General features: G+C 38.1%; 8 protein-coding genes across 10 annotated transcripts; 3 read left to right on the top strand and 5 right to left on the bottom strand.

Annotated features, from left to right (window-relative positions):
• Positions 1–93: 93 nt before the first annotated feature.
• On the bottom strand, positions 94–2,996 carry LOC18027555 (DEAD-box ATP-dependent RNA helicase 17). The gene is made up of 10 exons (XM_006411274.2): positions 2,795–2,996; positions 2,604–2,676; positions 2,395–2,504; positions 2,163–2,306; positions 1,955–2,063; positions 1,518–1,870; positions 1,364–1,437; positions 951–1,261; positions 606–852; positions 94–522 (listed from the first exon to the last, which is right to left on the bottom strand). Exons 1-10 carry the CDS (start codon positions 2,931–2,933, stop codon positions 253–255), a joined length of 1,830 nt encoding a protein of 609 aa, XP_006411337.1. The 5' UTR covers positions 2,934–2,996; the 3' UTR covers positions 94–252.
• A 292-nt stretch (positions 2,997–3,288) lies between these two features.
• Positions 3,289–5,704, bottom strand: LOC18027554 (glycerol-3-phosphate dehydrogenase [NAD(+)] 2, chloroplastic). Its single transcript, XM_006411273.2, has 9 exons — positions 5,378–5,704; positions 5,168–5,304; positions 4,975–5,080; positions 4,675–4,876; positions 4,502–4,589; positions 4,143–4,290; positions 3,860–4,009; positions 3,630–3,779; positions 3,289–3,544 (listed from the first exon to the last, which is right to left on the bottom strand). Exons 1-9 carry the CDS (start codon positions 5,636–5,638, stop codon positions 3,530–3,532), a joined length of 1,257 nt encoding a protein of 418 aa, XP_006411336.1. The 5' UTR covers positions 5,639–5,704; the 3' UTR covers positions 3,289–3,529.
• A 1,564-nt stretch (positions 5,705–7,268) lies between these two features.
• LOC18027552 (two-component response regulator ARR16) lies at positions 7,269–8,251 on the bottom strand. Its single transcript, XM_006411271.2, has 5 exons — positions 8,045–8,251; positions 7,870–7,955; positions 7,686–7,763; positions 7,510–7,580; positions 7,269–7,405 (listed from the first exon to the last, which is right to left on the bottom strand). The coding sequence occupies exons 1-5, from the start codon at positions 8,193–8,195 to the stop codon at positions 7,309–7,311; spliced, it is 483 nt and encodes a 160-aa protein (XP_006411334.1). The 5' UTR covers positions 8,196–8,251; the 3' UTR covers positions 7,269–7,308.
• A 1,336-nt stretch (positions 8,252–9,587) lies between these two features.
• Positions 9,588–12,593, bottom strand: LOC18027551 (probable methionine--tRNA ligase). The gene is made up of 12 exons (XM_024160956.1): positions 12,438–12,593; positions 11,971–12,072; positions 11,663–11,833; positions 11,420–11,485; positions 11,236–11,301; positions 10,974–11,090; positions 10,719–10,879; positions 10,530–10,620; positions 10,335–10,403; positions 10,136–10,227; positions 9,971–10,034; positions 9,588–9,841 (listed from the first exon to the last, which is right to left on the bottom strand). The coding sequence occupies exons 1-12, from the start codon at positions 12,498–12,500 to the stop codon at positions 9,737–9,739; spliced, it is 1,167 nt and encodes a 388-aa protein (XP_024016724.1). The 5' UTR covers positions 12,501–12,593; the 3' UTR covers positions 9,588–9,736.
• A 160-nt stretch (positions 12,594–12,753) lies between these two features.
• LOC112090223 (pre-mRNA-splicing factor 38) lies at positions 12,754–15,104 on the top strand. The gene is made up of 6 exons (XM_024160957.1): positions 12,754–13,238; positions 13,477–13,598; positions 13,690–13,780; positions 13,873–13,993; positions 14,090–14,163; positions 14,564–15,104. Exons 1-6 carry the CDS (start codon positions 12,949–12,951, stop codon positions 14,940–14,942), a joined length of 1,077 nt encoding a protein of 358 aa, XP_024016725.1. The 5' UTR covers positions 12,754–12,948; the 3' UTR covers positions 14,943–15,104.
• Positions 15,105–15,519: 415 nt separating this feature from the next.
• LOC18027550 (U-box domain-containing protein 63) lies at positions 15,520–17,705 on the top strand. Of its 2 annotated transcripts, none has more exons than XM_024147973.1 (8): positions 15,520–15,951; positions 16,082–16,304; positions 16,510–16,591; positions 16,695–16,752; positions 16,848–16,933; positions 17,024–17,125; positions 17,232–17,291; positions 17,381–17,705. In XM_024147973.1, the coding sequence occupies exons 1-8, from the start codon at positions 15,531–15,533 to the stop codon at positions 17,417–17,419; spliced, it is 1,071 nt and encodes a 356-aa protein (XP_024003741.1). In that variant the 5' UTR covers positions 15,520–15,530; the 3' UTR covers positions 17,420–17,705. The 2 variants fall into 2 exon arrangements, with proteins under 2 accessions (XP_024003741.1, XP_006411332.1); XM_006411269.2 differs by having other exon boundaries at positions 17,221–17,291.
• Positions 17,626–20,618, bottom strand: LOC18027549. 2 transcript variants are annotated; one of them, XM_006411268.2, is made up of 8 exons: positions 20,294–20,353; positions 20,081–20,168; positions 19,092–19,949; positions 18,870–18,980; positions 18,547–18,609; positions 18,227–18,450; positions 18,036–18,139; positions 17,626–17,944 (listed from the first exon to the last, which is right to left on the bottom strand). In XM_006411268.2, exons 1-8 carry the CDS (start codon positions 20,351–20,353, stop codon positions 17,821–17,823), a joined length of 1,632 nt encoding a protein of 543 aa, XP_006411331.1. In that variant the 3' UTR covers positions 17,626–17,820. The 2 variants fall into 2 exon arrangements, 1 of the variants encoding a protein (XP_006411331.1); XR_002896505.1 differs by lacking the exon at positions 17,626–17,944 and having other exon boundaries at positions 18,116–18,139; positions 18,547–18,658; positions 20,294–20,618.
• A 1,705-nt stretch (positions 20,619–22,323) lies between these two features.
• Positions 22,324–24,955, top strand: LOC18027548 (bZIP transcription factor 18). Its single transcript, XM_006411267.2, has 4 exons — positions 22,324–22,838; positions 23,759–23,891; positions 24,012–24,096; positions 24,170–24,955. The coding sequence occupies exons 1-4, from the start codon at positions 22,381–22,383 to the stop codon at positions 24,607–24,609; spliced, it is 1,116 nt and encodes a 371-aa protein (XP_006411330.1). The 5' UTR covers positions 22,324–22,380; the 3' UTR covers positions 24,610–24,955.
• Positions 24,956–27,843: the final 2,888 nt, after the last annotated feature.

The following is a 27,843-nucleotide window of genomic DNA, read 5'->3' as shown; positions in this document are numbered from 1 at the left end:
AAATTGATTTTGACTTAACACGGTCAAATGATTTAAGGACTTAGCTGGATTTTGCTGGATTTTACTGGTAAGTAATTTGTTATAAATCCTAAGTTTAAATACACATAAAGATTTGAGCTTTTCTGCTTTTACAAGTAAAATTCATAACAGATTATGATGAAGTTCCAAACTTTTTAGATATTTCAAAATTTTCGATGAACAAAACTGCTCATTCATTACAAAACTTATGCCATTGTTTATGGTGGGAATTGATCAAGTATTTGTTGCACTTCTACTGCCACTCATCTTCTTTCTCTTGTTCTTTTGTTGCCCTTTTTGGCGTTCGTCTCTCTTCCTCTTCATTGTTTCCTTATGGTGTGCTTTTCCAACCAGCGAAGGTTGCTCTTTAAGAGCAAAACTCTTGGCGACATGACCCAAGTGAAGTTTCTTCACGACAAAGATGCTCTTGAGCTCTCCCTTGTGAGCTGCATATCCCCTAACCCATGAGACAAACGCATTCTTTGCCAGGTTCTTCATCTTTGGCTGCAAATAACCACCAGGGATATAAATTTGTTTCCATCAAGAACACCAAGCTGGAGAAGACAATAGAGGAGAGAGAATCATACCTCGGCATAAGTAAAGAATTCAAGAGCTCTCTGCAGAGATATGACCCAAGGATGCGATTCTAGGGATATGACCTTTTTGATGCGAGGCATATTGCCGAGTAGCGGAAATTTATCAAGTACTTTTAGAAGAGGGTACTCTGCAAGTGTGGCGCCATGTTTCTTAAGGTCCTTAAGATAGTCTATTTCAATCGGCTGTAGAAATAACAAGGCTTCTCCTTTTTCACCAATACGAGCTGTTCTACCTACTCTGCAACAATGAATCCCAAACACATAAGCTCATTAAATTCAAGGTACTACATATTTAAGGTAGAAACGTCAAGTGGTTTTTGGCATTCAGAAATTTACCTATGCACATACTCAGTAGCTTCCCCGGGACAGTCATATTGTATGATACATCTTACTTTTGGGAAATCCAAGCCTCTAGCAGCAACATCTGTACTCAAGAGAAGAGCCTGTTTCTCTGCTTTAAAAGTCCCAAATGCAGATCTTCTATCCTCCTGCTCCATACTTCCATGTAACCGAAAAGTTTTGCACTTTAGAAACAGCTGTTTCGTCGTCTCCTCTTCTTGTGTCTCAGAATTTGGTGGCCACTGGAATTCACTCAGAAGTGAGTAATGAAAATCCACAGCATCACGTGTCGAAAAGAATACGACCACCTGTGAGAAAAGAGCGACACAAAGCCTCAATCAACTGAGAATTGGAAAACAAACAGACTGTTATATTACAGGAACTTAGGATATGTTCGGCTTAAGATTTACCTTTTGAGAAGCTTCTCTCTCAAAAAGGTTCTTGAGAACAGAAAGAAGTGCCACAAGCCGTGCACCACATGGCACTGCATATAATCGATACTCGTTACACAGAGTAAAACATCGAACAATTCAAAAAGACTTGAGTGATGAAGATAAAGTGTACCTTTGACATATTTCTGCACGAGCTGCGATGGTATTCCGTAGTCCTCTGATGAAGGGTTTGCGGCTTTGTTTACATGAATTACCAAATCATCCGCATCGGAATCAGGAGAGCCGGGAGACTCTAGTGGTACGTTTTGTTGCATTTTGCTGTTGTCAAGACCAATCAATACCGGATCGTCCAAACTAAGTTTTGCAAGGTGGTTGACTTTTTCATTCAATGTCGCTGACAATAACAAGTTCTGCTTCTGAACACCCTTAGGAACAATATCATCATTTTCCCCTAGCTCGTTTTGTCCAGAGCCTAGAAGCTTAATTATCTTCTCTATCTCCTTTCCATAACCTAATTCAAGGATGCTGCCAAAATTCAAAGGAAGAAGAGCTAAATAAAGGAAGCACAGAATCAAGGAAGTGATTAGCTTTCAGATACAGAAGTCATACCAATCAGCTTCATCGAAGATGACCCAACGCAGATTTTTGTGCACAAATGAAGCTGTGTTCTGCAAATGGTCAAGAAGGCGTCCTGGGGTTGCAATTAGAATGGATATCCCTGAAAGAACCAACCAAATATTCAAAATGATTATCTCTCCTCATGTTAAAGTAAACAGTTATGCAAGAAACAAAATATGTAAAGAAGAAAAGATCATACCTTTCCTTAACCTAGCCTTCTCCTTAGCCTTTTTCTCGCCTCCCATCACATAACCAGGGACAATCCAATGGAACCGATGTAGCAGCTTCTCCAAGGTTTCGTACACCTGAAGGCACAGTTCCCTTGTCGGCACAATCACCAAAGCTGCCACATAAAAGTCCAAGCATCAAAAATCATCACTAAACCTCCCAACGAATTCAAAATTCTAGCTAGGTAACAAATAGGCACATACCAAAAGTTCCATGAGAACGATCGACCTTGGGAGAGTAACCCTGCAAGTGATGGATAATTGGTGCCAAATACGCTATAGTTTTCCCAGTTCCGGTTGCAGCATTAACAAGTCTATACATTTACAGCCCACGTTAACGGAAACAAACATGACAAACGAATATAAACATAATTGACACATAAAGTAAATATGAATTAGTAGAAAAAGGATACACATCTCGACCGGAGAGAATTATAGGAATAGATTGAGCTTGTACAAGCGTAGGAGCCTCAAAACCCATCCTTTCTGTTCAATTAACACCAAAAAACCATTAAACCTTATTGATGAACAAGATAAAGCTCAATAAACATATATCTAGTGTGTAATGTGCACAAAGATATAGCCAGAGATGATGAGAGAGAACCTTTGAGCTGGTCAGACAGCTTGGGATCTAGGCCTAGCGAAGAGAAGGAACAAGAAGCGAATAAACCGTTCTTTTCTTTGCTTCCATCTTTAACTTCTTGCTTCGTCTCCCTCGTGAACTGTTGGTTTCTATTTACCATCTTCTTCCTCTTCGACAAAACAAACTAGTTCGCTGCTTCTTTCCCCTGCTCGTCTTCGACAACTCAACGACACTGCAACGGCAAGGGTTTTGCCTCCTACACGACGTCGGGTTGTAGTTGGGCCTTTAAATAGTTTGGGCCTCTCAACTTTAAAATCTCATTCTCAACCCCTATTTTATTTCCAGGCGGTAACAATTAGATCGGTAATTTTACGAGACGCAAACCGAGAGAGAATTAACCGGATTGAAAAACCGATATAAAATTTATTTAGTTTTCTGATAAGCTTTTGACGGTTAGATTTAGATGATATCGGTTTGATGTACCCAAAATGAAACACCCTTAGTCCATACCAAGGTTTTGAAAACAAAATACTTTTCATTCAAATTCAAAGATCATGCACTTTACAAGAAACTGAAAACATCATTTTTATAGGTATGAGAAAAATTTACACAGATTTTCTAAAATGTTTATAAACAATTCACATTCATGCTAAAATCGATTACAAAACTCATTAGCTATTTCTAAACAGATGCAAAGATCTCGCCGTCTTAAAGCCACCTCTGTGAATATATCATCTTCGAAACGATTGTACCATCTCATACTTCCTCAACCTGCAAAACCAGGAATATACAGAAAAGAGTTCATGCCAGAAACGTAGTCCAGTTGAAATTTGAATCTAAGAAACTTGGAATAAACCTGAGGAAGGTTCATGAGCTCGAGAACAGCTTTAGTTGGGGTCAGTTCGTTATCAATTATCTTAGCCACGGCAGTCAAAACCGGCAGCTTCACATTGTATTTCTGTGCTAATGCTATAACTGCCCCGGCCGTAGCTACACCTTCTGCAACCTGTAAACCAGTAGTTATTGAATTTATGGATGTCACATTCAACCAAATTTTGGTTTCATTATGAAGCAAGCGAAACACACCTGATTCATGGAGCTTAGTATGTCATCTAGTGTCTCCCCTGACCCTAACCGGACTCCAACTGTTCGGTTTCTTGAAAGATTCACGAAACACGTGAGCATTATGTCCCCAGTTCCTGATAAACCCGTTATGGTTGTTGGCTTTGCACCCATCTTCATACAAACATGACAGGGATACCCACAAAAAAAAATGCAGTAAACACAAGCTTCAGTAATCATTGTGGTGCGTTTCTTGGATAATAACACTTTCTACGAAGCTATTGTAGACATAGATTCAATTCCCTACCTTTGTGGCTAACCATCTTATCTCTGAACAACCTTGAGATACAAGAGCTGCCATAGAGTTGTTACCGAGTTTCATGCCATCAACAATTCCTGCTGCTATTGCCAGAACATTCTTCAGGGCACCGGCAATTTCGACGCCTGTAACATCACTGGAATGATCAGAGGTTACAAGCTGAGTGCACAAAACTCCCTCAAAGAATCAAGAAATCACCCATTATAGGGGTCACTCACTAACACCGCATATACACAGGACACGACTAACTATCAAACAGGTAGGCAAATGGATATAGTGACAGCCCAGCAGGGAAATGCATCCACGGGTAATTTAATTCAATGGAGTCTGGTTTTCAAAAGGTGTACCTGGAAGTGTTTATTCTCAAGTAACTAGAAGCAAGAAGCTGCTGAACAGAATTGGCCAATTTCTTATCTTTCGAGGCGACCACCATTGCTGTAAGCAAACGTTCCAAAGCATTCAGCATTAGAAAACTTTCTTATGCTTATTGAATTAGACCCCAAAAAAATGTGAATCTAACCAGTAGGTAAGTTGTTCATCAACTCCAGAGCAAATGACGGGCCAGAAAGTGCAACGAAAGGTTGCCGAGGATTCTTTAGAGCAGTGGGGATTATCTGAGACATCATCCTAAGAGTATTAAGCTCCAGACCTTTGCTTAGAGATATAAAAGGCAATCCTGGATCGACATAACCGGAAATTCCCTCTAGAAACGATGAGCTGAACTGCAACAACAAGCCCCATTAATCAATCAGGAGAACATAGAACCAAATTAACCAAACAAAACAAAACAAAAGAAAGAAAAAAATCAAAGGGCTTAAACCTGCACAGGTACGGCATGGAGGCAGTAATCAGCATCAAGCAATGCAGCTTTCGCATCAGTTGTGGCAATCACATTCTCAGGTAGCTTATGCTCAGGGAAGTACTTACTATAAACCATTCCAAAAAATCTACATTATCTCTATGAATTCCACAAGCATTATGAATCGCGTTGGATAAAATTAACTATAGAGTACCAATTATGGTGGTTCTCGTTGATAGATTGGCAAACAAAAGAGTCACGCACAAGCATGTTAACCTCCAATCCTTCTTTCCTACTAGCTACATGTGCAGCCATTGCCGTACCAAAAGAACCTCCACCGAGAACAACTACCTAAACACACCAAGATTCCTTCAAAATACTTCGAAAGATAAGTGAAATTAAGAAGAGGCTGGAGATAACAAACCTTGCGAGTGCGCTCAAGCACATCGGTTTTGGCTTTGGCGCGCCAAGAACGAGACCATCGAACCAGCTTCTCCCACGCGATACGAACTACTTTGCGCTGGTCCTTGCTGATATTGATGTCAGGCGGGTCAGTGAGGGAGTCAGGTTCGGGAAAATTTGGAGAAGAAACGCAACGGACGAAGATAGCGTTGTGTTTAAGAAGCGGTGGATGCTTGCCGGCGAAGCGGAGGTCCAAGCATGCAGGTTGAACCGAAGCCGCCATTTTCGCAGAGACTTGGAGAAGACGAACCCAAAGAGAGAACCCAACCAATCGGAGAGATTGAGGGCGTAAGGGAGAGAGAGAGTGAACAGAATTGTTGTGTTCGTCACTTGCAGACTTGCAGTTATTCTCGGCCCGTAAGAATGTTCAATTGGGCCTTATCTCATTTGGGCTGTAGATTAAAACGCTCACCCATTTTGGTCGTATGAGCAACCTGCTTCGGTTTGATTTTCGGTTCAGATGTTTTGGTTTTAGAAAAATAGTAACTATTTAAAACCGACTCTATCACTCTAACAATCGGTTTAATATATTTTTGTTATCTTTTTTCAACTCCATTTGGATTCAGTGTTTTAGGTTTCCAAAAAATTTAAACGAAACTTAAGCCTTATTTGGTGTATAGATCAAATTTTTATTCGGTTCATATGGAATGGATTTCATTTACTTAATTGAACACTCCTAAACCCATATTAGATTCAGATTTCGAATGTTTATATAAGTTAGGTCAGAATTTGGTGAACATTGAATTCCGCGATTCATTATCCAAAATTTTGAATACGTATCAGCTCAATCAGCTCCGCTAATTTTTGTGGATAGAAATTTTTGAAAATTGACTTGCAATTTTATAACTTGTAGTCTTGTACCATGTGTAGAATATAGTAATGACATGGTTTGTTATATAGTCTAGAACAATCATATGATTATACTAGTAGATATCTAGAAATCGTGCGATACATGCACACCCAAAAAAAGAGAGAAAAAAAGGAAAAACATATATAAAAAAAAAAAATTTGGTAGGTCGGAGTAGAAAGTAAAGAGAATTAAGATATAAACGAAGGATACGTGTCATGATGTTGAAAGCTTCTCAAGAAGACGTACAAGTCTCCGAAGGATATTCTTTGAGGACAATTTCTCCGCTGCGTTTTGAGTTTGGACTTCTCTCTTCTTCCTCATCTTCTTCTCTTTCTCTCACCCATCAATCTTCCTTTGTTTTTTCACTCGCAAAAACTTTCCATGCCACTTATATGATTCCAGTGAAATTTTCCCGCTTCAAATCTGAGGTAAGTAAATCAACGGGGAACAAAATTTGTTTTAACATAAACCTCATATTCAATTGAGACTCTCTGTTTTTTTTTGGTTCTCTTTCGGAAATTCGATTGTTCTCTTTGTGTAAACTTGAAACCTAAACCTTGCTTGCTGCATAAGATTCCACTATTTCTTATTTTTTCTCTTCACGCAGATTTTATCGAATCCAGAAACGATGACGATCTTGTGCAACAGTGGACGCAAAAGAAACAGGAGGAGAACAGAGAGCGAAAAAAAGAAAGAGGAGAATCATCATCAGTGTTGTTGTTGTTGTTGCGTGTGGCCTCCATTTTCAATGTTTAGAGGAATAAAGAGATGTTTATTTCTCTCGTGTTATCCATTTATTCGCTGTTTAGGGTTGGAAGAGAGAAGACATCGTCACCATCTTCATCATCAGAATCATTTTTTTCTATGATCCCTTAGATTTTTTTTTTGTGTGTGTGTGTGTGTGTAGCTTGAGAGATTACGATAGAACATTTTGAAAACATTTCTTGATTTTCAGAAGAAAAAAAAAACATGTAAATAAAAAATCAAATAAGGAATCAAAATGGTTTATGGTTAGGGCTACATATAAATCAATCTCTCATGGTTCAGCTTCTGCAGTTCATGAGATGACATTTAAGTTTCTCAACATCCGATAGTTTCAGAGGCTTCTGCATAAACATTTGAGCTCCACTCGCTAAACATCTGCATGAACAGAACACAAGAACATATGATAATCTTAGTTAATTACTTCCACAGGAAGAAAGCAGAAACAAGGTCTAAATTAGATCTCTAGTGTTCTTAATTACTTGTTGATGCGAGTAGGAATGCTCTCTGAAGACATTATCACAACAGGGACCTCTTTCAAATCTGATGACTCCTGCTACAGAAGCACGGAGCGGATTGTTATATTGAAATTCATTAAACCGGTATAATCAAGTCTCTCGGTTTTTGATTCCGAGAAATCGTTATATTATTTTTTTACCTTCACTTTCTTGAGTAGCTCGAAACCTGTCATTCCAGGCATACAGTAATCTGTGATGATTAAATTCACCTTCATAACCTGGCAATACATTTTGAGTTTTATTGTTATATCTAGACGTAATATCAAATGTTTCATGAGGAAAAATCCTTAGATCTCTTGAAGATTTATATATTGTTTTGCTTACATTGTTGGTCAGTGCATCGATATGCTGATTTTGATCTCCCAAACCCAAATACTCCAACGCTCTAATCGCATTCTCTGCTGTTGTCACTGCGTATAACAAACATTTCAGGAACAATGGTAGAAGAAATCAATAATGGGTTTTGGTCAGAAAAAATTGGAAGGTTGAAAAATGGAACCTTTGCAAGAGGAGATCTTGAGCAACTTCTCTACGAGTTTACGGTCAATGAGATTATCATCTACGGCTAAAACATGAAGCTCTTCATGACCATGATCATGATGTTCATCATAATCCATCTCCATAAGAGACGAACAAGAACCACGGTTCATCTCGTATGTTTCTTAAATGTCAAGTAACAGAGAAAGAAAACAACTTGACAATAAGCAAAGAAGCGAGACTGGCTCTGGTATCAATACAAATACCTTGCAGACATTGCTTTTAATTCTCCACTACCTCGAATAAAGAGATATTCAAAAAAGAAAATAAAAAGACAAAACATACATGTAGAAGAAAGTGACAGATTCAGAAGTTGTGTAGTATGAATCATGTGAATCTGGTGATGGTATTTATGATGGTTTCTTTGATTTTGATTGGTGAAGAATTTCCATAAATGTTACCAACTATATAATTCCCCATAAATAAAAAAAGAAGAAGAAAAAAAAAACAAGATTGAGGAAGAGATTGCATCAAAGAATATCACGGATATCTCGTGATGTCTTATTTTAGGGGTTTTAGACTTTTAGTTTCAGTATCAGTCATTATACATATATAAAGTTGAGAAGTTCCATGTACATTGTCTTTTTGTACAGGGTTACCTGTTAGGAGTTGGGACATGTTCATGGAATCGTGTGGTTTTTTTTTTTCTTTCTTTTGGACCACTTTCAATTAGTATAATAATGCAATACAAAAGTATGATATGTAGACAGATTTATTCGGTAAGAATCCCCTATAATATATCAAGAACCGATTTGATATGATTTGGAATCGTGTATTAAAAGCCAAAAAAAAAACTCAAAAAGATCATAATTTTCTTTCGGACAAGTATAAAGATTTTGTGTGTTTAATATAAGAAAGAAGTTTTGTTTTGCTATGGAGGACCGATTCTTTCATGAAACTGAATAAAGAAATTTATCGATATGATTTGCTGAGGATCTTATAAGCTGATAAGATAAATCTTCCCAATTTTATTTTCCCAATTTTTTTGGGTTTGAATCCTTGGGAATAATTGAAAACAGAAAATATAATAATCATTTATATTCGCAAATGGATAACCAATCTCTTATAGTCATAGAGATCCCCATGCCAGCTGATTCTTTTTTTTCCCTCCTTGTTTCAAATATTTGGATTTTTAAAGTAATGCAAGCTAGTTCGAACTTTTTTTCAATACCTGAGTTTAATTTTTTTTTTTCATGACACAATAACCTATTTTTCATTATTTCAGATAAATTAATTTTAATACGATTGGTTATTTGGTTTGATGGTCTTTCTTAAGGTATTCAACCAACATTTTGGTTGGTTTCATTTCATTTGGTTTTTCTATTTTCGCTTTTAGAAGAATCATTACTAAACCAAAAATTCAAAGCCAATATTATGTGGTATGTTTTCTTTTTTGGATCAGAGTGGGATTTATAAGTTTTAATCAATCATACCCTTATATTTTAAAATTAAATTTTCGGTTTGTTTTGGGCCGTATCAAGCTCTGTTTTGGTTTCCAATGGTGGACTTGAAACAAAATCCATTAGCAGAAAGCTATCAATAAGAAAGTTGAAGATAAACTCGAATTGTGACAAAAAATATCCTTTTTTCCCCAACAAAGTTTGTGAATATCAAAGAAAAATGCACGAGAAGAGAAGAAGAAGTCTAAAGTTTACTACTTGATTGTAGCCTTGGGGATGCTGGAAGTGCAAGGCCCAGCTGAGGTCATGAATGGTATGCCTTTGTATGTGGCTACGCCACTTTCATCGGTGTAGAGATGCTGTAAAATGCGTGTGATCAGGATTCATGTGAGACTGAATGTAAATGTATAATGCAAACACAATACTCACTACTCAGCATCTTGGGCTCTGTTTAAACTATGGAACCTAAAGATATGTGTTGCACATACCGGTGTTATCTTCTCAAGTTGCTTCTTTTTTGGGTTCAGTACATCTTCTGGCTTTCCTTCGATCCTATATGAAAATTTAGTGTTCTTGAGTTAGTGAAGAAGAAGAAAAGCATATATCGAAAGCAATCAATGAGATTTGATGTTAAGTCACTAAACATCATATACCCTGAAAATGAAACACGCTCTCCCGGTTTAGCTCCAGCAGGTGGTAACAACGGTTCTACCACCGAGTGATCTTCATTTGAAGCACAAAGAACCTGTAGCGAAGAAAGCAAAGAGCACAGAAGAAGAGCAAGTGTGAGTTTCACAATACTTTGATCGTTGATGAACTGGATTGATGCAGATAGAAAAAAAAAAGTCTTACCAGTCCTTCTGACATTACATCTCGTAGCTTTCCAGGTTTGACATTTGTAATGAGCGCAACAAGGCGGTTCTTCACCATCGTAAATGCATCAATCAAGAAACAATAAATAAGTAAGCTTTCAATTTCAAGAACCCAAAATCATACACATATAAACGAAGTTTCTTTAATTATTTTTAAATCAAGGCATTACTATACCGCTAGATCATCCGGATTGCAGAACTTTGCTAAGCCACTAACGACTTGCCTAACTTTACCCTCCCCGACATCTATTTCTTCCACAAGCAAACTGCATTGTCAATACATAAGACCAGTCTTTAACATGTTAGCAGATGCCCAGTAAAATCTTTAATAGAGCCATAAGATCAAAGTGTTTTGACCAAAAACCTGTCTGCCGATGGGTGCTTCCATGCTTTTCGAATTAGTCCGACCTGAATATTTAGCAAACTGACACTAAGCTCTGCCTCTTTGTTAGCTGGTTCAGTTTCAGCAGGTTTCTTCTTTTCTTTCTTGGCATCCTTCTGTTTTGTAGCCTTTTTCTTTGGCTCCTAGACCAAACAAAAATGAGGAAACGCCGGATTCTTTACAACAAAATATAGACTCACAATCACATAAATCCAATTTAAAGGTCAAAATCAGTACCTCAGGCTCAGTTTTCTTTGTGCTCGGCTGAGCTTCTGACTTGTCAACAGGCTTTGCACTTTCTGCAGCTTTCTTTGTATTAGTATTTGCATCCACCTTGATCACACTTTTTGATACCTGCGTTTAAAATGGAAGAGGAGTATCAGAAAACCATTTGTTCATCGTGTGTGAAAGGAGAGGAAGGCCGTGTAATACAAATGAAAAAATGTGATATCATATTATTAACTATAAAACGAAAGTCGGGTATGAAAAGATAATTCACCTCGAAGTCAAACTGTGGTAGCTTCACAGGAATTGGTCCAAATAATGTTGACAGCTCTTCTTTATTCTGTAAAAATAATAGCGAGCAGTAATTACTAAAACAGCAGATAGCCACACAGATGGTATTCCTCCATGGCAGACTAACTTGGAAAAATTGTAATGTGGATTTCATATGTTGATTCTACCTGGATGTAGTTCACCCATCTTATGACGTGTGGTATTTTCTCCTTGTCTGAATCTGAGAGGTCAAGCTGAGAACAACAAATCAACAGATAACAGTTCATCTTAAAAGTCCGCTTTTTAAGACAACAGTTTATGAAAAAAGAAAGTTCTTCTTTACAAGATAGAAGAAGATTAGAATACTTATACAGAAACAAAACAGATGTCATGAAAACAGGTAACAAGAACATCATAAGTAACAGTCATACCACTGAAGAATGCAAAGCTGAAAACACAGCAACATCAGCTGCCGATGGCGTCAATCCATTTCCCAAGAGCACAGACTTGACGGCTAACTCTGCATTTAGCTTTTCAAGAGCTGCAAAGCAATCCTTTGAATTTGCTGGGAGACCTTCCGCAAAATCCAGCCACTTCAAAACCTGGAGTAGGCAAAAATGTGAAACGATGGTGCATTGTATTTAATCTCAAACAAACCAATCGCGCTATCTCAAAATGTAGTAGTAATAAGGTCGGTGTTCATATCTCTAGGAACCAAACTCAGGGAGAAACAAATCACCTCCTCATTGATTTGTGCAGACACTTCCTTCCCAGATGCCTTCAAAACATTAGAATACAGCGTCTTGACATCATTCTCGGCAGCCCCGCCCAGAAATGGTGCCTAAGCAAATCAATAACATCAATTTCAGATATATAACCAAAATGAGGGATTGGTGTAAATTTCTGAATGAAAGATAGAAATGATCAACACCCGTGTAACAAAATTCCATGGAAACCCAATTCAAGGAAAACCATAAAGTCCAATTTCTAAAGTTTCTTTCTTTTTCACAACGAGCTTGATGCATGCAACAATACAAGCATAAACACGGAGAAACCTAATAAGGAAGACAGTCCTGATAGATCAATTTAGTACCCATTTAGAACAAAAAAAAAATTAGCAGCTAAATAAATAAATCAAAAGGACCATACACACACTCAGATTTTAGAGAAAGGTGAAGCTTCTGAGATGACATCTTTTTCACTTACAGAGTCTAAGGAGAAGTGTTTACAGAGAGCTGATAGGATCATCTGCTTCGTCTTTGGATCCATCTTTTCAACTATCTTCCCTTTTCCCTTTTCCTTTTTTTCTTCCTTCTTCTCCTTATTGGCTGGCTCTTCGCTGAAAGAAAACACTCCTGCAGTTTTCTTCGATAGGGTTTTTGCCTCGAAATAACCGGCTCTAACGGACTTTTAACTAACGGCGTTATCTAGTTTCTTATGGGCCTGAAAATAAACCGGTCCATTAATCTCTTCTCTTTACCGGCTTACTAATTGAGTTAAAGACCCCTTTTATCTAAGATTTACGATAGAATAAATAAAAAGAAAAAGAAAATTTCAGGTTTGGATCCTCTCAACACTCGCATTCTCCAAAGCCCTAGTAGTGTCTTCGTCTTCTTCCACGGCAGATTCGTGGAAGCACGCCGGTATAACTGATACAGCGTCGTCTTATCCTAGCTATTCCGACGAATAGTCGGTTCTCGATTTTCTTCCGGCAATAATGGCAAACAGGACGGATCCGTTGGCGAAGAACATAAGAGGGACGAACCCGCAGAATCTGGTGGAGAAGATCGTTCGTACGAAAATCTACCAGCACACTTTTTGGAAGGAGCAGTGTTTCGGTCTCACGGCGGAGACGTTGGTCGATAAGGCCATGGAGCTCGACCACCTTGGCGGAACCTTTGGTGGTAACCGCAAGCCTACCCCGTTCCTCTGCCTTATATTGAAGATGCTCCAAATCCAGCCTGAGAAAGAAATTGTCGTCGAGTTCATAAAGAACGATGATTACAAGTATGATTTCTAAACAAAGCTCTTGAATTTTTATTCTTTTGTAATCTAGATTGGATACTGGTCTTAGCTGTTTCTCAAGCATATATCTACATAGCAGCTATAGGTTTCTTTGAAGTGTTGCTCGATAGATTTAGGTTTGTCAAGTTGATTTTATATGGACTTGCTGTGGTTGCTTCCCAACGTTTTGGATGTTCTAAGTGTTGATTGTTGAGCATATGTACTCTCTTGGTTTCTGCAGATATGTTCGTATTCTTGGCGCGTTTTATCTCCGTCTCACTGGGTCTGATGTTGATGTCTATCGTTACCTCGAACCTCTCTACAATGACTACCGAAAAGTGAGGCAAAAGCTATCTGATGGGCGTAAGTTTCTTTTTCTTTTCAATGGTGCGTTGTTTTATACTTTTGATTGATTTTTTTCTCTAACCAGTTTTATTTTCTTGGATTGGAAAAGGGTTTTCGTTGACCCACGTGGATGAAGTCATTGAGGAACTTTTAACCAAGGATTATTCTTGTGATATTGCAATGCCACGTTTGAAGAAAAGGTTTGTTCTTTTGCATTTAAGTGAAGCTGATGAATCTTACCTTTTGGTTTCTGTAGTTTTGTTAGATGGTTAATCTGTCGCTGTGATGATAGGTGGACGCTGGAACAGAATGGTTCTTTAGAGCCAAGGAAAAGTGTTTTGGAAGACGATTTTGAAGAAGAAGAAGAAAAGGAGGAGAATGAAGGGATTGCTGATGGATCTGAGGATGAGAAGGTCAGTGCTTTTGTTCTGCAATAGTGTGTTTCTTTTTCTGTTTTCTGGTCTTATTTAGAAGCTCTATGTTGATACCATCTTCCTCCTCTTTTACAGGATCATCACCGCAAGAGTCCTGAAAGAGAAAGAGAAAGAGACAGAGACAGGAGACGTGACAGTCATAGGCACAGGTATCTGAATCCATACCCTTCGATAGATACCATCTAAAAATTCTTTCTTGTGATTTGTTTGTTGCTTATGATTGTGGAAGCTGTTTGACCTAGCTAATGCTCACGCATCATGTCTAGTATTCTCTCTTTTAAATGTCTGTTTCCTCTATGGCATCTCAAGCCATCAGCGGTTGCATACAGTTTCCGAAATTAAATTGTGGAGATCCTACCAGGTTTTACTGTACTGACAGTGTACAGTGAGAAGTATGATGGATCAGACATTCATAAAATAGCGTACCCTGCCTGATATTTGGCAATTGGCCATTATGTTATTATATGAAAAGAATCTTTAAATCTATTTTCTTAGCTTAGATGGTTGTTTCATGAATTATAATTTGACCGTTGCTTTGTTTATTGGCAGGGATCGTGATTATGATAGAGACTATGATATGGACCGAGATTATGACAGAGACTATGAAAGAGAACGTGGGCGTGGTCGGGATCGAGATAGGGAGAGAGACAGAGATCACTATAGAGACCGGGATAGGGAGAGGGAAAGAGGCAGAGATAGAGAACGAGACAGGAGAGACAGGGCAAGGCGTAGAAGTAGAAGTAGAAGTAGAAGCAGGAGTAGGGATCGTAAGAGACACGAGGCCGATGATGTTCGGGATAGGGAGGAACCGAAGAGAAAGAAGGAGAAGAAGGAGAAGATGAAGGAGGATGGAACCGATCATCCAGATCCTGAAATTGCAGAAGCTAATAGATTGAGAGCATCTCTGGGACTGAAACCCTTGAAATAAGCAAGCGGGGGAGAATGAGAAGACTCGCAAACCGAAGCCAGGACTTCCTATCAATTTGAAACTTACTACTTTGTGATGCTGGGTGTATTCAAGTGTTTCTGCTATATTCAAACTGAGATTTTGGAAGTGTGTTTTTAGATGGAAATACAAATATTCAAATCTCATGGTTTAAAGTGAACTAGCAAAGAATTTTGATAACCAGTCATAAACTCATAATAACTTTCCTAAATTCACTTAAATCATTTAAAAGTTATCAAATCTCAAATCACATCAAATTTTTGGTTGAATACACTCCTTGAGTGTTTTAAACTATAGAACCTTTGATGTAGAACAAAATGGACTGCTCCTAGGAGATTGTATGTGCTTAAACCGGATGAGAACAGTGCTCAAGTGATTCTGATTTTGAGGCCATATCTACTCCGGACCCGGTATGTACTATGCTTTTCCCGCATTTTGGCATGCTTACGTGGCATTATCACTTATTAGTCGCACATGTAATTTTTATGGGACCCACCAAAAGTTTTCCGGGTAAAATGATGCGGTTCCATAATCATCATTCCATCAACAATCACGACGCGCGTGCTTCTCATGTCTCACCGACGACGTCGTTTTAGAGTTGTCTCTGTCTTACTTTATACCTCCGCTTCCTCTCTCTCTCTGTCGCCTTCCAAATTTCCCGGCGGAAAATCAATGTCCGTTAACGAAACTATCGATTCAAGGTTCCAATTCCACGTGGAAGATGACTCTTTGCAGTTCCGTGTCGGAGAGTCCAATCCCAAGAGGCGTGAGCTCGAAAGCGTCGGCGATCGCCGTTTCGGAATCTCCGGAACTCGGCAAGGTTTCTACGGAAGTAGAATCGAGAACGATGAAACGAGATATTCCGATGGAGATGATGACGACGAAAACGTTTGCATCCGAAGACGTGGCTCTCTAATTCAGCCCGGTATTGATTCCAGTAACAATCGTACTTCTGTAGCTGAAGAAACCAACAGAGAAAGTAAAAATCCAGGTATATATACTAGTTCAAAATTTCTTGTCTTTCGATGTTCTCTTACGACTGCTGAAAGTCCATGATTGTTGAAGCTCTCAGTAGCGGATCGAAGAATTCTCTGCTAATTCCTGGTTTCACTCATGTTCAGCTGGTTGGGAACTGGTTGTGAGACAAGAAGAGGAGGAGAAATCATCTATTTATCGCCATGAAATGGAGCTTAAGGTGATGATCACTAGCCCAGATGGTAACGTATCTAATAATTCCCACCATAAGAAGCAGGCAAAGCGAGATTTTGCTTACTTGGAGAAGGAGAAAGTCACCAGTGTCAGCTCTTGGGAGTCTCTCAAGGCCATCCTCTCTGATCCTGTCACGTAAGTCTTAGCTCTGCTTCTTGTGAATCGCCGGAGAATTTGAACATGGTTGCGAACTAGTATCAGTTTATTCTGCGTCAATGTCAAGCTTTGATTATATACAATTGTGGTATGAGGGAATGTGTATCTTCTAGAGAGACATGTGGAAAAAAAGCATGTAGTATAAATGTTAGGTCTTGAAAAGATTCTGCTTTGCTTTGGACAGAGGAGCCTTGATGAATGATGCTACGATCCTGCCTTGTGGACATTCTTTTGGAGCCGGGGGATTAAAACAAGTTAAAAGAATGGTAAATGTTTCTTAACCAATCCGCTTAAGATCTCTTTGCTTTGCTTTGCTTTTCTCATATGTGAATCTTAATGATCTGGGGTTTTGACAAATTTTGTTGTCAGAAAGCATGTTTTACTTGTTCCCAGCCTACTTCAGAAGGATCAGAAAAGCCAAATCTGTGTGAGTTTAAACGACATTACTAGTTTAAATGAAAAGACTTTAATCTCGTCACGAGTAGTTTCTTTTTTCCTGAACAAGTTTATGGGTTTGTTCAGCTCTCAGAGTTGTAGTTCATGCTTTCCGCCAAGAAGAAGCAGATCATAGTCACTCGTTGAAGCGAAGGAAAGAAAGGTCGGATCAGGTTTGTTTTCTTACCATATGTAAACCGTGTAGCCTTATTTACTTACAATTAGAAACAAGATAAACAGAGTTTCTTTCTTCTGATCTGCAGCACAAGAGAACTTTATGTATTCCAAACATCACAGAAACTCCTAAGAGTAGTAGTAGAGGCATTCAGTTTCCTTTCTCCGTTGGAGATCGAATCATCATAGAGGTCTGAGATCTTCCACCATACCGATGTCACTTATCACAATCTAGAAAAATACTACTTTCATGTTTTTAAACTAACAAAAAAAACTTATGGCTTAGGGAAATAAAAGGACGCCTCCCCGGTTTGTGGGACGCAAGGCTGTTATAATGACGCATTGCTTAAATGGATGGTTAAGTCATTTTCCTCTCACTAAATCTTCACACTAGTTTTATCCATTAGATGCTAAAGCTCTTGCAACAAAATGGATTTCTATTTCAGGTATGTTGTCAAGACAGTGGACAATGCAGAGTCTATTAAGTTGCAACATTGCTCACTTGCCAAGATCCCAGACAATTCACCTTCTACGGTAACAGTGGCTGAAATGGCACCGTCTTGGCTCCCTACTTCATAGAAATCAGCTTTCAGCAATTTTTCCGTCATGACAAATTGGATACTACATTTCATTATGTGGTCATAGCAATGAGACAAGAATTCTCTTTTATTAAGTCCAGTCTTTTATTAATGAAAACTTTGCTCTCCTAGAACAGACATGAGTATAACAAAGGATCTCTTCTAATGTTACATATACGAATGACAAAACCATCAATCGCCTATTATTTACACTGTAGATAATAAGTTAATAACAATCAAAAGTGCTAACACAAAAGACAATAGGCACTGGGATTAGTGGAGCCACGGTTAACCAAAAACAAAAAGGATTAAGAACCCGTAGGCGGTGGTGGCTTCATCATTGAAAAAAGAAAACTGCAGGTCGAAAATATGGAAGCTGCAGCCGCCTGAACCGCCATGCTAGTCTCCAGATTGCTGCCATCTTTCCCAAAACTGCAGACGTATTGTAAAGCAAGAAATTTTGGTTACACTAGTCTCTTTTTTTTTTTAGCTTCTACGGGGCTGCTTGGTCTAACTTTCTCACCTTGAATCTGATGATTGGGAACTGAAAGGCGAGAACTCGTCCATTTGTCGTAGACCTTCGTTGCATCGTGATTGCATTTCCTTCACTTGGTTTAACGAACGTTCCTGCGAATTTCAAATCCTTGGATCAATACATTAAGCCACCGCCTCGAGCTTAAACATCCTGACTATAATCAATGGATATGTACGCACCAAATCTCTCTCTTCATCATAAAGAGCTTTGTCAATCTGATCAAATTTTGCACACCACTTTATCTTATGCGCATCTGTTACTATTTTATCAGAAGAAGCACCACCAGATATATTTGTATTCGTCATCTGAAGAGTACTTTCTTGGTTAGAAGAAGATGAAGAGACGAGAAGCGGTAGTTCGGTAGTCAAAATACTTTGAACTCTCTTCCTACTATCCAGTACAGCTGCAACAAAAAGCACAAGATCTCACTCAGGTCATGAAAACTCAATTAACCCAAAAAACGTCTCTGCGGTATTTCTTCAGATAAGTAAATGCGCACCTGAAAGCCGTCCGAGGAGGTCTTGGTGAAGAAATTCCAACCATTGGGAAGCGACGGTAGCAGCTAAAAAGCAAACAAACATTTTCCTTTTAAGGACTTTCCGTTTCCACTTCTGCAATGAATTAATCATCATGCACCAGAACCTAACATTTATCCTTCTGCCATAACTAGACTAGCTTAAATCAGTAAACCTAAACATTTTATTGACAAAAGTCTTCATTTTTCGCCATAGGACTTTGACAACTTAATTACTTCAGGCATATTTAGAAGAAGGAGGAAAAATTTAACTCGTGGTGATCTGAAACATGAGAAAAAGCACTGACCTTTAACAGCAAGAGACGTGGCTTGTTCCGGATTTGTAATGGAATTGGCATTATCAGATAACCCGGTAGATGGTAACTTAAAGGCTAATGCCCTGTCTTCTCTGACTGAATCTGAACATCCAGGATAAACAGAGTGATCAAACATTGATTGTGAACGTTCTCTCCTCTGGTCTGAATGGGCTATAACGACATCTTAATGAGGAAAATGGGAATGATAGATACCTCTTACATTCAAATTGGCATTTCTTTCCCCCACGGTGGCATCATCAGTAGCATTTCGAATCAAAGCTTCAATAATTGAGCAGACCTGTTTCTTACTCCTGACATGGTTAATAATTCCAGGGTTTAATTCCGTCAACAATCCACTTGGCGCGGTAACATTCGAGAACCTATCTATTTGCTGCTGTTCCTTCCTAGGGACATCGTTTCTCTTCTTTAAAGAGTCGCCTCTCCGCTTACTCTTTTGTGGCTTCTGCGCAGGTACTTCAACAGGAGTAGTTGTTACCGCAGGGCTTGGAGCAGATACTCCACCTAAAGGGCCTGAGAGAAAACCATTTCGCTTCATTTCCATCCATCGCCGCATTGAATCTGACTTTTCCGATGAACCCGCTGCACCACACATCTGAAAAGGACCAGCTTTTTCGCTATTAGGATCTCGTCGAAGTAAATCAGACTCTGCTGCTCCACGTGGACTTCCAACAGATTCAGAAATCTCTCTCGGTTTCAAGAGGCTGCTATTCTTTGAAACGCCATCAACGAGTCCTCCTCGTGACTCACAGTTACTATCATGTTTCGCAGTGTGATTATTCTCAAGCAAAGCTTGTTTTCCAGAATTAGCAATGCATCTATCATCATCTGTAGAAATTGACTTAGCTTTAAGCAAGCATGTGCTCGTCTTAAGAACTGTGGGAGGTTTTATATCTTTAGCCAAAACTTCTTTTTCTCTCACTACCCTTCCTAAATCTTCAGCATCAGGAGCCGCAAGCATCTCAGATGCTCCAGAAATCTGTTCACTACTAAGATTTGGTTTCTGAACAGTTCCAATGTCTCTATCAGATTGCATGTTACTGGTTTTAGTATCTGTAGCATAAATATAAAAACAAAGCTGGAAAATTTTAACAAATCATCCGAAAATTCAGGGATAAGATCACTTCTACTAATCTGAATTTGAGCGTATTCGCTCGTCGAGCTAAACAAATTCAAAGAATTACCAGAATCCAGATCTCGCAGTTTCGCACGTTTAGAACCTAAATCATCTTTTTCTTCTAATCCATTTCCGTTACGCTTCTCTCCCGAAAACTGAGAAATTGAAGAAATCCAGAGACCAAAAGCAAAACCCATAAACAGATTGCAATAATAAACAGCAAAATTTGACGAGGCAAGAGAAAAAAAAAAAGTCATCGGGGAAGAGAAAAGAACCAAACCCCAGAATTCGATGCCGGTTCCGACGAAACCCCAGAGGAAATCCCTCTCTGATCCTCCATTTCCACGCCAGAAAGAGATCTCTTTCCAAAAACCCAGGTGACGAATTACGCAGAAAGAGTCCACACAGGAAGGGTTTCTTCGAGAACGGGTAACAAATAGGGATTGGGGAACAGAAAGTGAACCAGAGAGCGAGATTCGAAGAAATGATTAGGGTTTGGAATTTGTGTGTTGAGTGAGTGAGATGCAGAAAGTTTTGGGGATAAATCGATGGAGACGGAAGAAAAGGATTTTGAATTCAAATGGAAATGAAAGGTTTTTGTTATAAAGGAGGGCTTCCTCGCGTTTTCCGCCGCTCACCTTCGAGGCTTTTATATTCCTGAAACACCCAAGTAGGGCTCTATTGTCCAAATCGTGTATTAGCGATATGCCATTTTCGTTAATTGTCTGATTAGTAAGGTGTGTTTGCTTGCTCCACCGCCAACTCAATTGCTAATATTTTTTACCTACGCAATATATCCACATTTGCAAACGCTCTTTTCTATTACTAAAATTGCCGGGAGAGAATATTACAAAATTTGATTCGACAATATTTTATTTTTTATCATTCATTTCAAATTCGACGAATCCAACTTATTTTGTTGTCATATACAACGAATTTAGATATCTGGAGTGATCTCAATTTTAATATGAGAAAGAATTCATTTTTATATGAACTTCCTTCTTTATGTTAAGTTTAAGATCTTATGTTTTTATGTTTAAGATCTTATGTTACTTTTAAAATTTAGTTAGCATGCTATACGTAACAATAACGAAGAAAAAAAAAGGTATGTTGCATATATGTTAGTCTAAGTTTTATGAACGCAAAAAGATTGATTGCATCGGCTATGAAAATGGGATATATGAATTAAGTATATATGTGTTAGTATGGGTTATATATATACAATTTAAACGCAAGTATATATGTGTAAATATGGTATGATATACAATGCGACGAAGAATATAAGTTAGTTTATTTAAGTTAAAATGGTAGTCCGATTGTTTATTCAGAGATAGAGCAAATTTGATTTATCGCATCTTACATTATATATTGCCAACTTGATGAAAGCAGCTGCTAGGCTGATTTCTTTTAGTTAGTACGTAGTATGTTATCGGATATATGTATAAACGTCGGATACAAAAACAAATTTACTTGAAATGGGAGACGGGATTGCGATAGCAAAACACTATTTAATAACTCATACCTTAATCGAACCTATGTTAAGGGATATAAATCTATGTTCTTATGTTTTGTTGTTGTTGTGACTATCGTTTAACATTTTAGTTTTTACTATTTAGAGAGTAAATCGTCACAAGTTACTTTTGTAAACAAAGTATAATTGATGATTAGCAGCAATTAAATGTTTAATATGTCATGAGGATTATTCTGTTTCTCGTTTAAGTTAATGGAACTAATTGAGAGTAGAAAAAAAAAGCTTACGAAAAGATGGTTGGTAATCTAATTTACATTTTTATGCTATCCAATGCAACATTTCAAAAAGGTTGTTATAAGAGAAAACATAATTTGAAGACAAGAGATAGTTCTAGTGTTACAAATTAGTTCGTATATATCCAAAATGTTATAAATAATAAATAATTATAATTGGAAATGATATTAGTCTTTTAGAGCACGATTTTGTACGGTTACATTATTTAGTAAAACACCTATTAAAAATAAATGTAGCTGACATTTGAATGATTAACATGCATAGAAACAAACAAAATACAATTTCATAGACTTCAATTACTTCAAGTTTAAAAATAAAAATAATTAAAGTACTTCAAATGTGACAAATATCAATTACACACAAATCTACATGGTTTTGTATGTGTAATCAAAGGGTTTAAATTAAAAATCAAAAATCAAAAAGTAATGCGCAAACGACGCCGTTAGGAGCCTGTTTCGGATTGCTTTTTTTTTTTTTTGGCCATCACCTAGGGACAAAAAACGTGAAATCTGAATCTCTCTTTCTTTCGCTGTCCGATTCCGACAGATAGACAAAGGGAGAGAGAGGGCGCGAAACACAGAGAGAGAAGGACGATCCAAGATATGGACGATCCTTCGAACGCTAAATCTAACCAATGTCCGCCTTTGGCCAACCCAGCTCCGACGCCGGCGCCATTCCGGGGACCGTACCATCGGCGAGCACATTCGGAGGTTCAATTCCGTCTCCCTGAAGATCTAGATCTCTCGGAACCTTTCGGAGGATTCGACGAGCTTGGATCCGAAGATGACCTCTTCTGCTCATACATGGACATTGAGAAACTTGGATCCGGATCCGGATCCGCTTCCGATTCTGCTGGACCATCCGCTCCTAGGTCCGATAACCCGTTTTCCGCTGAAAATGGAGGCTTGGGAAGAGACGACGCTGGGAATTCGAGGCCTAGACACAGGCACAGCCTCTCCGTTGATGGGTCTTCGACTTTGGAGTCAATCGAGGCCAAGAAAGCCATGGCTCCTGATAAACTCGCCGAGCTTTGGGTCGTCGACCCCAAGAGAGCTAAAAGGTTTCATCTTTCACCCCAAATTCTGAGAATTTCGTATTCATTTCTTGCAATTGTTTTCCCCATATAATCTGGTCCTTGTCGGATCGTTAACAACAGTTTATGCCTTGTTTTACAATTCGCGGGAAAAAAGCCAGTTTCTTTATGACCTTTTTTTGGCTGGTGTTGATGATTATATATATCTTTTGATGTTGATGACTTGATGTGATGCATTCCGTGTTCTTTTTGAGATCTTTTTTTTTTACTCTTGATTACGTGTTACAATCACTTTTCTTTGACTCTGATCTCGAATCCCAACAATAACTGAATTTTAACTGAAATTTAGTTAGCTTCTACTATGCTGCTTTTCTAGTTCTTTTTGGCTGAGATATAGACCATGAGGGACCCATAAATTTGCTTTTTTTCTTTCTTTTTGTGATTAAATCGGAGGTCGAATTTCTGTGGCAATGCGTCTCTTTCATGATGGTGTGATGGCCCCCAACTATATTATTTTTGGACTAGCTTTTGTTTGATTGGCTGGTTCAAGCTGCTTGTTTCAATTAATTTTTTTTTTGTGTGGTACTTACTCGTGTGGCTTGAATAAGTTTAAGTCTTAACATTCAAACTGTCGACATGATCCCTTTCTCACATTCCCTTTTAGTATCCAACTGTTTGGAATTGAAAGTTATAGTTTCAAGTGGCTTTGGTTGTGAATTAGTTGTGTGTGGAATTTGATCTGTCTCAATAGGGTTAAGGGCGATCCATGTAATCTCGGAGATCTTTAATTTTAGGTGGCTGTTATTGTGACTCATTGTAGCAAAAAATGAAAGCGTTACGATAACTTGCTTTATGTTATACTAAACTCACATAAAGTGGAAATATTCACCATTCTCTATTAATTTCAGCTCTAGTTGTCTAATACTTGTATCGTGCACTGTGTGCAGGATAATTGCTAATCGACAGTCTGCTGCTCGTTCAAAAGAGAGGAAGGCTCGGTATATCTTGGAGCTCGAGAGGAAAGTTCAGACCTTGCAAACTGAAGCTACTACTTTATCAGCACAACTTTCTTTGTTCCAGGTTTCTTATTACAAGCTCCAATACTACATTTGCAGTAACATTTTCTTTCTTTACACAATTTTCAGTTACGGAAATAGCACTCAGTTTCTCATCTACTGCTTAATAACTTGCTTCTTACAGAGAGACACAACTGGTTTGTCATCTGAGAATACAGAGCTCAAGCTTCGTTTACAGGTCATGGAACAACAAGCTAAGTTGCGAGATGGTATGCATTTAATCCTTCCCCTTCTCCTTTTAACGGTTTTAAGCTCATTTACTGATGAATCTTCCCTATGTAGCACTGAACGACCAACTGAAAAAGGAAGTTGAGAGGCTGAAATTCGCAACTGGAGAAGTCTCTCCCGCTGATGCCTATAACCTCGGAATGGCACACATGCAATACTCTCAACAGCAACCACAACAATCATATTATCAACATCATCAGCAGCAAACCGATGCTCAAAACCTGCAACAAATGACTCATCAGTTTCATCTCTTCCAGCCCAACAACAACCAAAACCCGAACATTACATCATCATCCTCTTGCCAAAACCCTCCCTCTGCTCATCAGCTTATGCATCACGCTACTTCGAATGCATCGGGTCAATCTCATTCCTTTTCAGAGGCAATGCATGAAGACCCTCTTGGCCGGTTACAGGGGCTTGACATTAGCAGCTGTGGCAGAGGCTCAAACTTTGGTAGGTCTGACACCGTCAGTGAAAGCAGCAGCACCATGTGAAGCTGCCTTTTCTAGATTCCGCTTTGTCGATAAACCTATTCTTTTGCGCTCCCTTGAAATCTTTAGCTAAAAAGGTAACATCTTCGTGACCGCCTGATTCATTTTTAATTCTGTAAAACTGGTTTCTTTTTGGGGGTTTCAACTTAGAGACCACAGGTGTTTTAACTTGTCTGATTTCTCTGTTTCCTGATTCATATTGTTCTTCCGGGGGAATTACCAAAGTCGAACCAGATATATTTTTTTTCTGTTTCTGTATGTCTTTTTTGCTTCCCTATAGTTGCTTCTACAATCATCCTTGTAAATGGTGGTTGGATTTGGATTTGGATTTGGATTTGGTTATGCCTTGAAACAGTAAAGAAATTGTTTATCTTTTGCAGGTCTCTTACATCACTTTCTGTTCTTTTGTTGTTGTCAGTAAAACTTTTGGTAGAAATTTTCTATATGTTGGCTTACTTTTGTAGTTATGTTTGGTTGCTTCAAGCACAAGTTTCTCAAGATCCATAAGAGCCCTAAAGTCTGAATTCACTTACTTTTCTTAAAACCGCTGTAGGATTCAATTACTACAAACCAACGAAACAAACCATAATTATTTTACCAGAATATATTCTGACCCCCCAAAAAAGTATCATCAGAACGAATTGGAGATAGTGAAACATATCACATAAGCTTAGACACTAAAACAGGGTTACATCTTACAAGTTAAATTAAACCGGGTCAAGACACGAGTTACATGAACCAGTCATGTTGAGGCCACTTAAACGGTACCCTAGCGACCAAACAACAAAATTAAATTCTCACATGAGAATCTCTTAACTATATCTTCAGAGAAGCTTAACTACACTTAAGTTTATCTTGTGTCGGCTCAGAAGTTGGGTCATTGAAATGACTTTCTCTTTGTACAGTGACCATTCTTCAGGCAGGGATTTATGACCAGTCCCAACAGTTTTGGGGCAACTAAGAGACAAACGCCTTGTGATGGCTACTTAGAGTGTGGTCCCTTTTGTTTTCTTTTGATACATTTTGGATAGATCTCACGTGACCTTTTTGTGGATATAATTCAACAGATTATTGTTATTCTTCCTTTTCTTCGATCTAGCTCGATCTTGCTCTTATCCAGCACTAATTAGACGAGTGTCTAATTGACAATGAATTTAGTCGAGATTTTAATTTTGGAATTCATGTTGTAGTTTCAAAGATAACATGTTGGAATGTGTTTCTTTCTGTTGTTAATTTAACATTCGGTCGATTAATAGTAGGTAAACCTTGTAACACTGAGATCTCCCAACCTATAACTATTAAACAAACGAACTCAACCACTTAAAGATTCTTTGTCAAGAACATATTACTAAAAAGGCGGTAGTTTTCAAAAAGTAAAGGTAATTCCATTATCTACCTAAATTAATTAGTATTATATCATACATGTAGCAGCTTGTGTTGATTAATCACACAATCTTTTCTTGTTGGAATTTTATTTTCAATATATTGACACCAATGGCCACTTACGAACATCGCCATTTTCGTGATTTGGTTAAGTAGTGCCATAAGTTTGGATTTATGACAAAGACATGTTGCCCTGCAAATTAGCATATTTTAATTTTTTTTTCTGTCAGAATTTGCATATATGATTATTTAGAATATATAACGTAATACTTTTTTATAGCCACAGGACTGAACTAAAATAAAATTCCATAATTTGTGATTCATACTAATGGAGAAAAGTTTACAAAAGAAACATCTACAAACTTAGAACGAATTTAACTGGTCAAACAATAACTCTTACAATTTAAACAACGTGGAATTAAGGAGAAAGAAAACCTACAAAACCTATCTTGTAGCATGCTGACCTCATCTAGTAGTGAATTGGAGCAAGTAAGTCTATGTATTATGGGGGTGAGTCATCTTCATCATCTAAGAACGATTCATTTCAAATGAAGGCATATTAAATCTAGTGAGAGGATATTTTACATGACCTAGGTTAGGGTTTCCAGTTCCGAAAAACACGTTTTCTTGCCTCCCAAAAAAAAAAACATTTTGTACCTTGTTTTACGGTGTGAGTTCCTTGAATTGCCGTAATTTGCTATCTTTTATTTTTGAGACAAAAATCTTTGCAAAAAGGCTTGAATTTGCTACAGCTTCTATTTTTTGTTTGTAAAATATTAAATTTGCGAAGTAATCAATTTTCTTTTTGTTTAAACCCTTTTTCTCTCGAACAATCAAAATACAGTTTTTTTCTCCATTTTTAGGGAATCATGAAGTAACCTAGTAAAAACCAAATGGCTATGTTAAGTTAATTACATTTTAGACATAGAAGTGTAACTAAAGGGGCCACGAAAAGGAAGTATCAGAAAAATGCATGAGAGGAGACTCACACGTCGAGGGTCTCTTGCATGTGCTTGTAACATGGTAGGACCATCTACTGACCCACTTACTATTTTCTTTGTTTTAAATTTATAAGTGCCTCTCTAGTCAATCCAGGCCATTTATATAGGTAAGCAAAATAATATTCGTAACCAAACCCCCAAACTAACAGAATTGAAATATTTCTTATCAAAAAATAGTTATGAACAAATATAACTTGAGTGAGACTAGTGTTTTAAAATTTTGGTTTATGTATGATGGATTGTCTTATTTATTTTAGAAAAAAAAAAAATTTAACAGTGTCTCGTACTGTTACAAAATATTTTTTTTTTTAAACTAGTTGCCACACACCGTACCTAGTGGAACCGAAAATGACCTTCGAAATTCAAAGTTAAGCTGCTCAAACGTTTTTTTTTTTTTGTTAAAAGGCCTTCATTAAGATAAAGAGTTTTACAAGAAACAAACAAGAACCAAAACAACCATAAAAACATAAAGGAACTAGAAAAAGGGGGGGGGGGGGAAGGATCAGATGCCAACAGCATAAGTAAACAGCAACAAGCCAGCCAAAGAAACGCTTAATGTCATCCCGGTGACCAGACACGGAGTAGACGAGGACCGCAGCGGAGTCCCAAATTCCTCAAAGCGATTGCTTTATTCTTCAGAACCACCAACATTCTCTGCAGGATCACTTGAGGCAGACGCGTGGTGCCATGATGGAACCTTTGATTCCTCTCTTTCCAAATTTCGTAAATACAGGCCTGCCAACCTTGTATTAACGCCATTGATATATCTGCAGATGGATTTGCTACTGGTAACCAGTCGAGAATGGGAGCCCACGAAGTGGGAGGAGATGATAGGTGAAGACGGGTCGTCAAA

Source organism: Eutrema salsugineum, unplaced genomic scaffold (assembly GCF_000478725.1).
Source record: "Eutrema salsugineum unplaced genomic scaffold, Eutsalg1_0 scaffold_10, whole genome shotgun sequence".
NCBI classification, from domain to species: Eukaryota; Viridiplantae; Streptophyta; class Magnoliopsida; order Brassicales; family Brassicaceae; genus Eutrema; species Eutrema salsugineum.
Note: the sequence above shows the minus strand (reverse complement) of the source record. Positions and strands in the feature narration are given on the sequence as shown.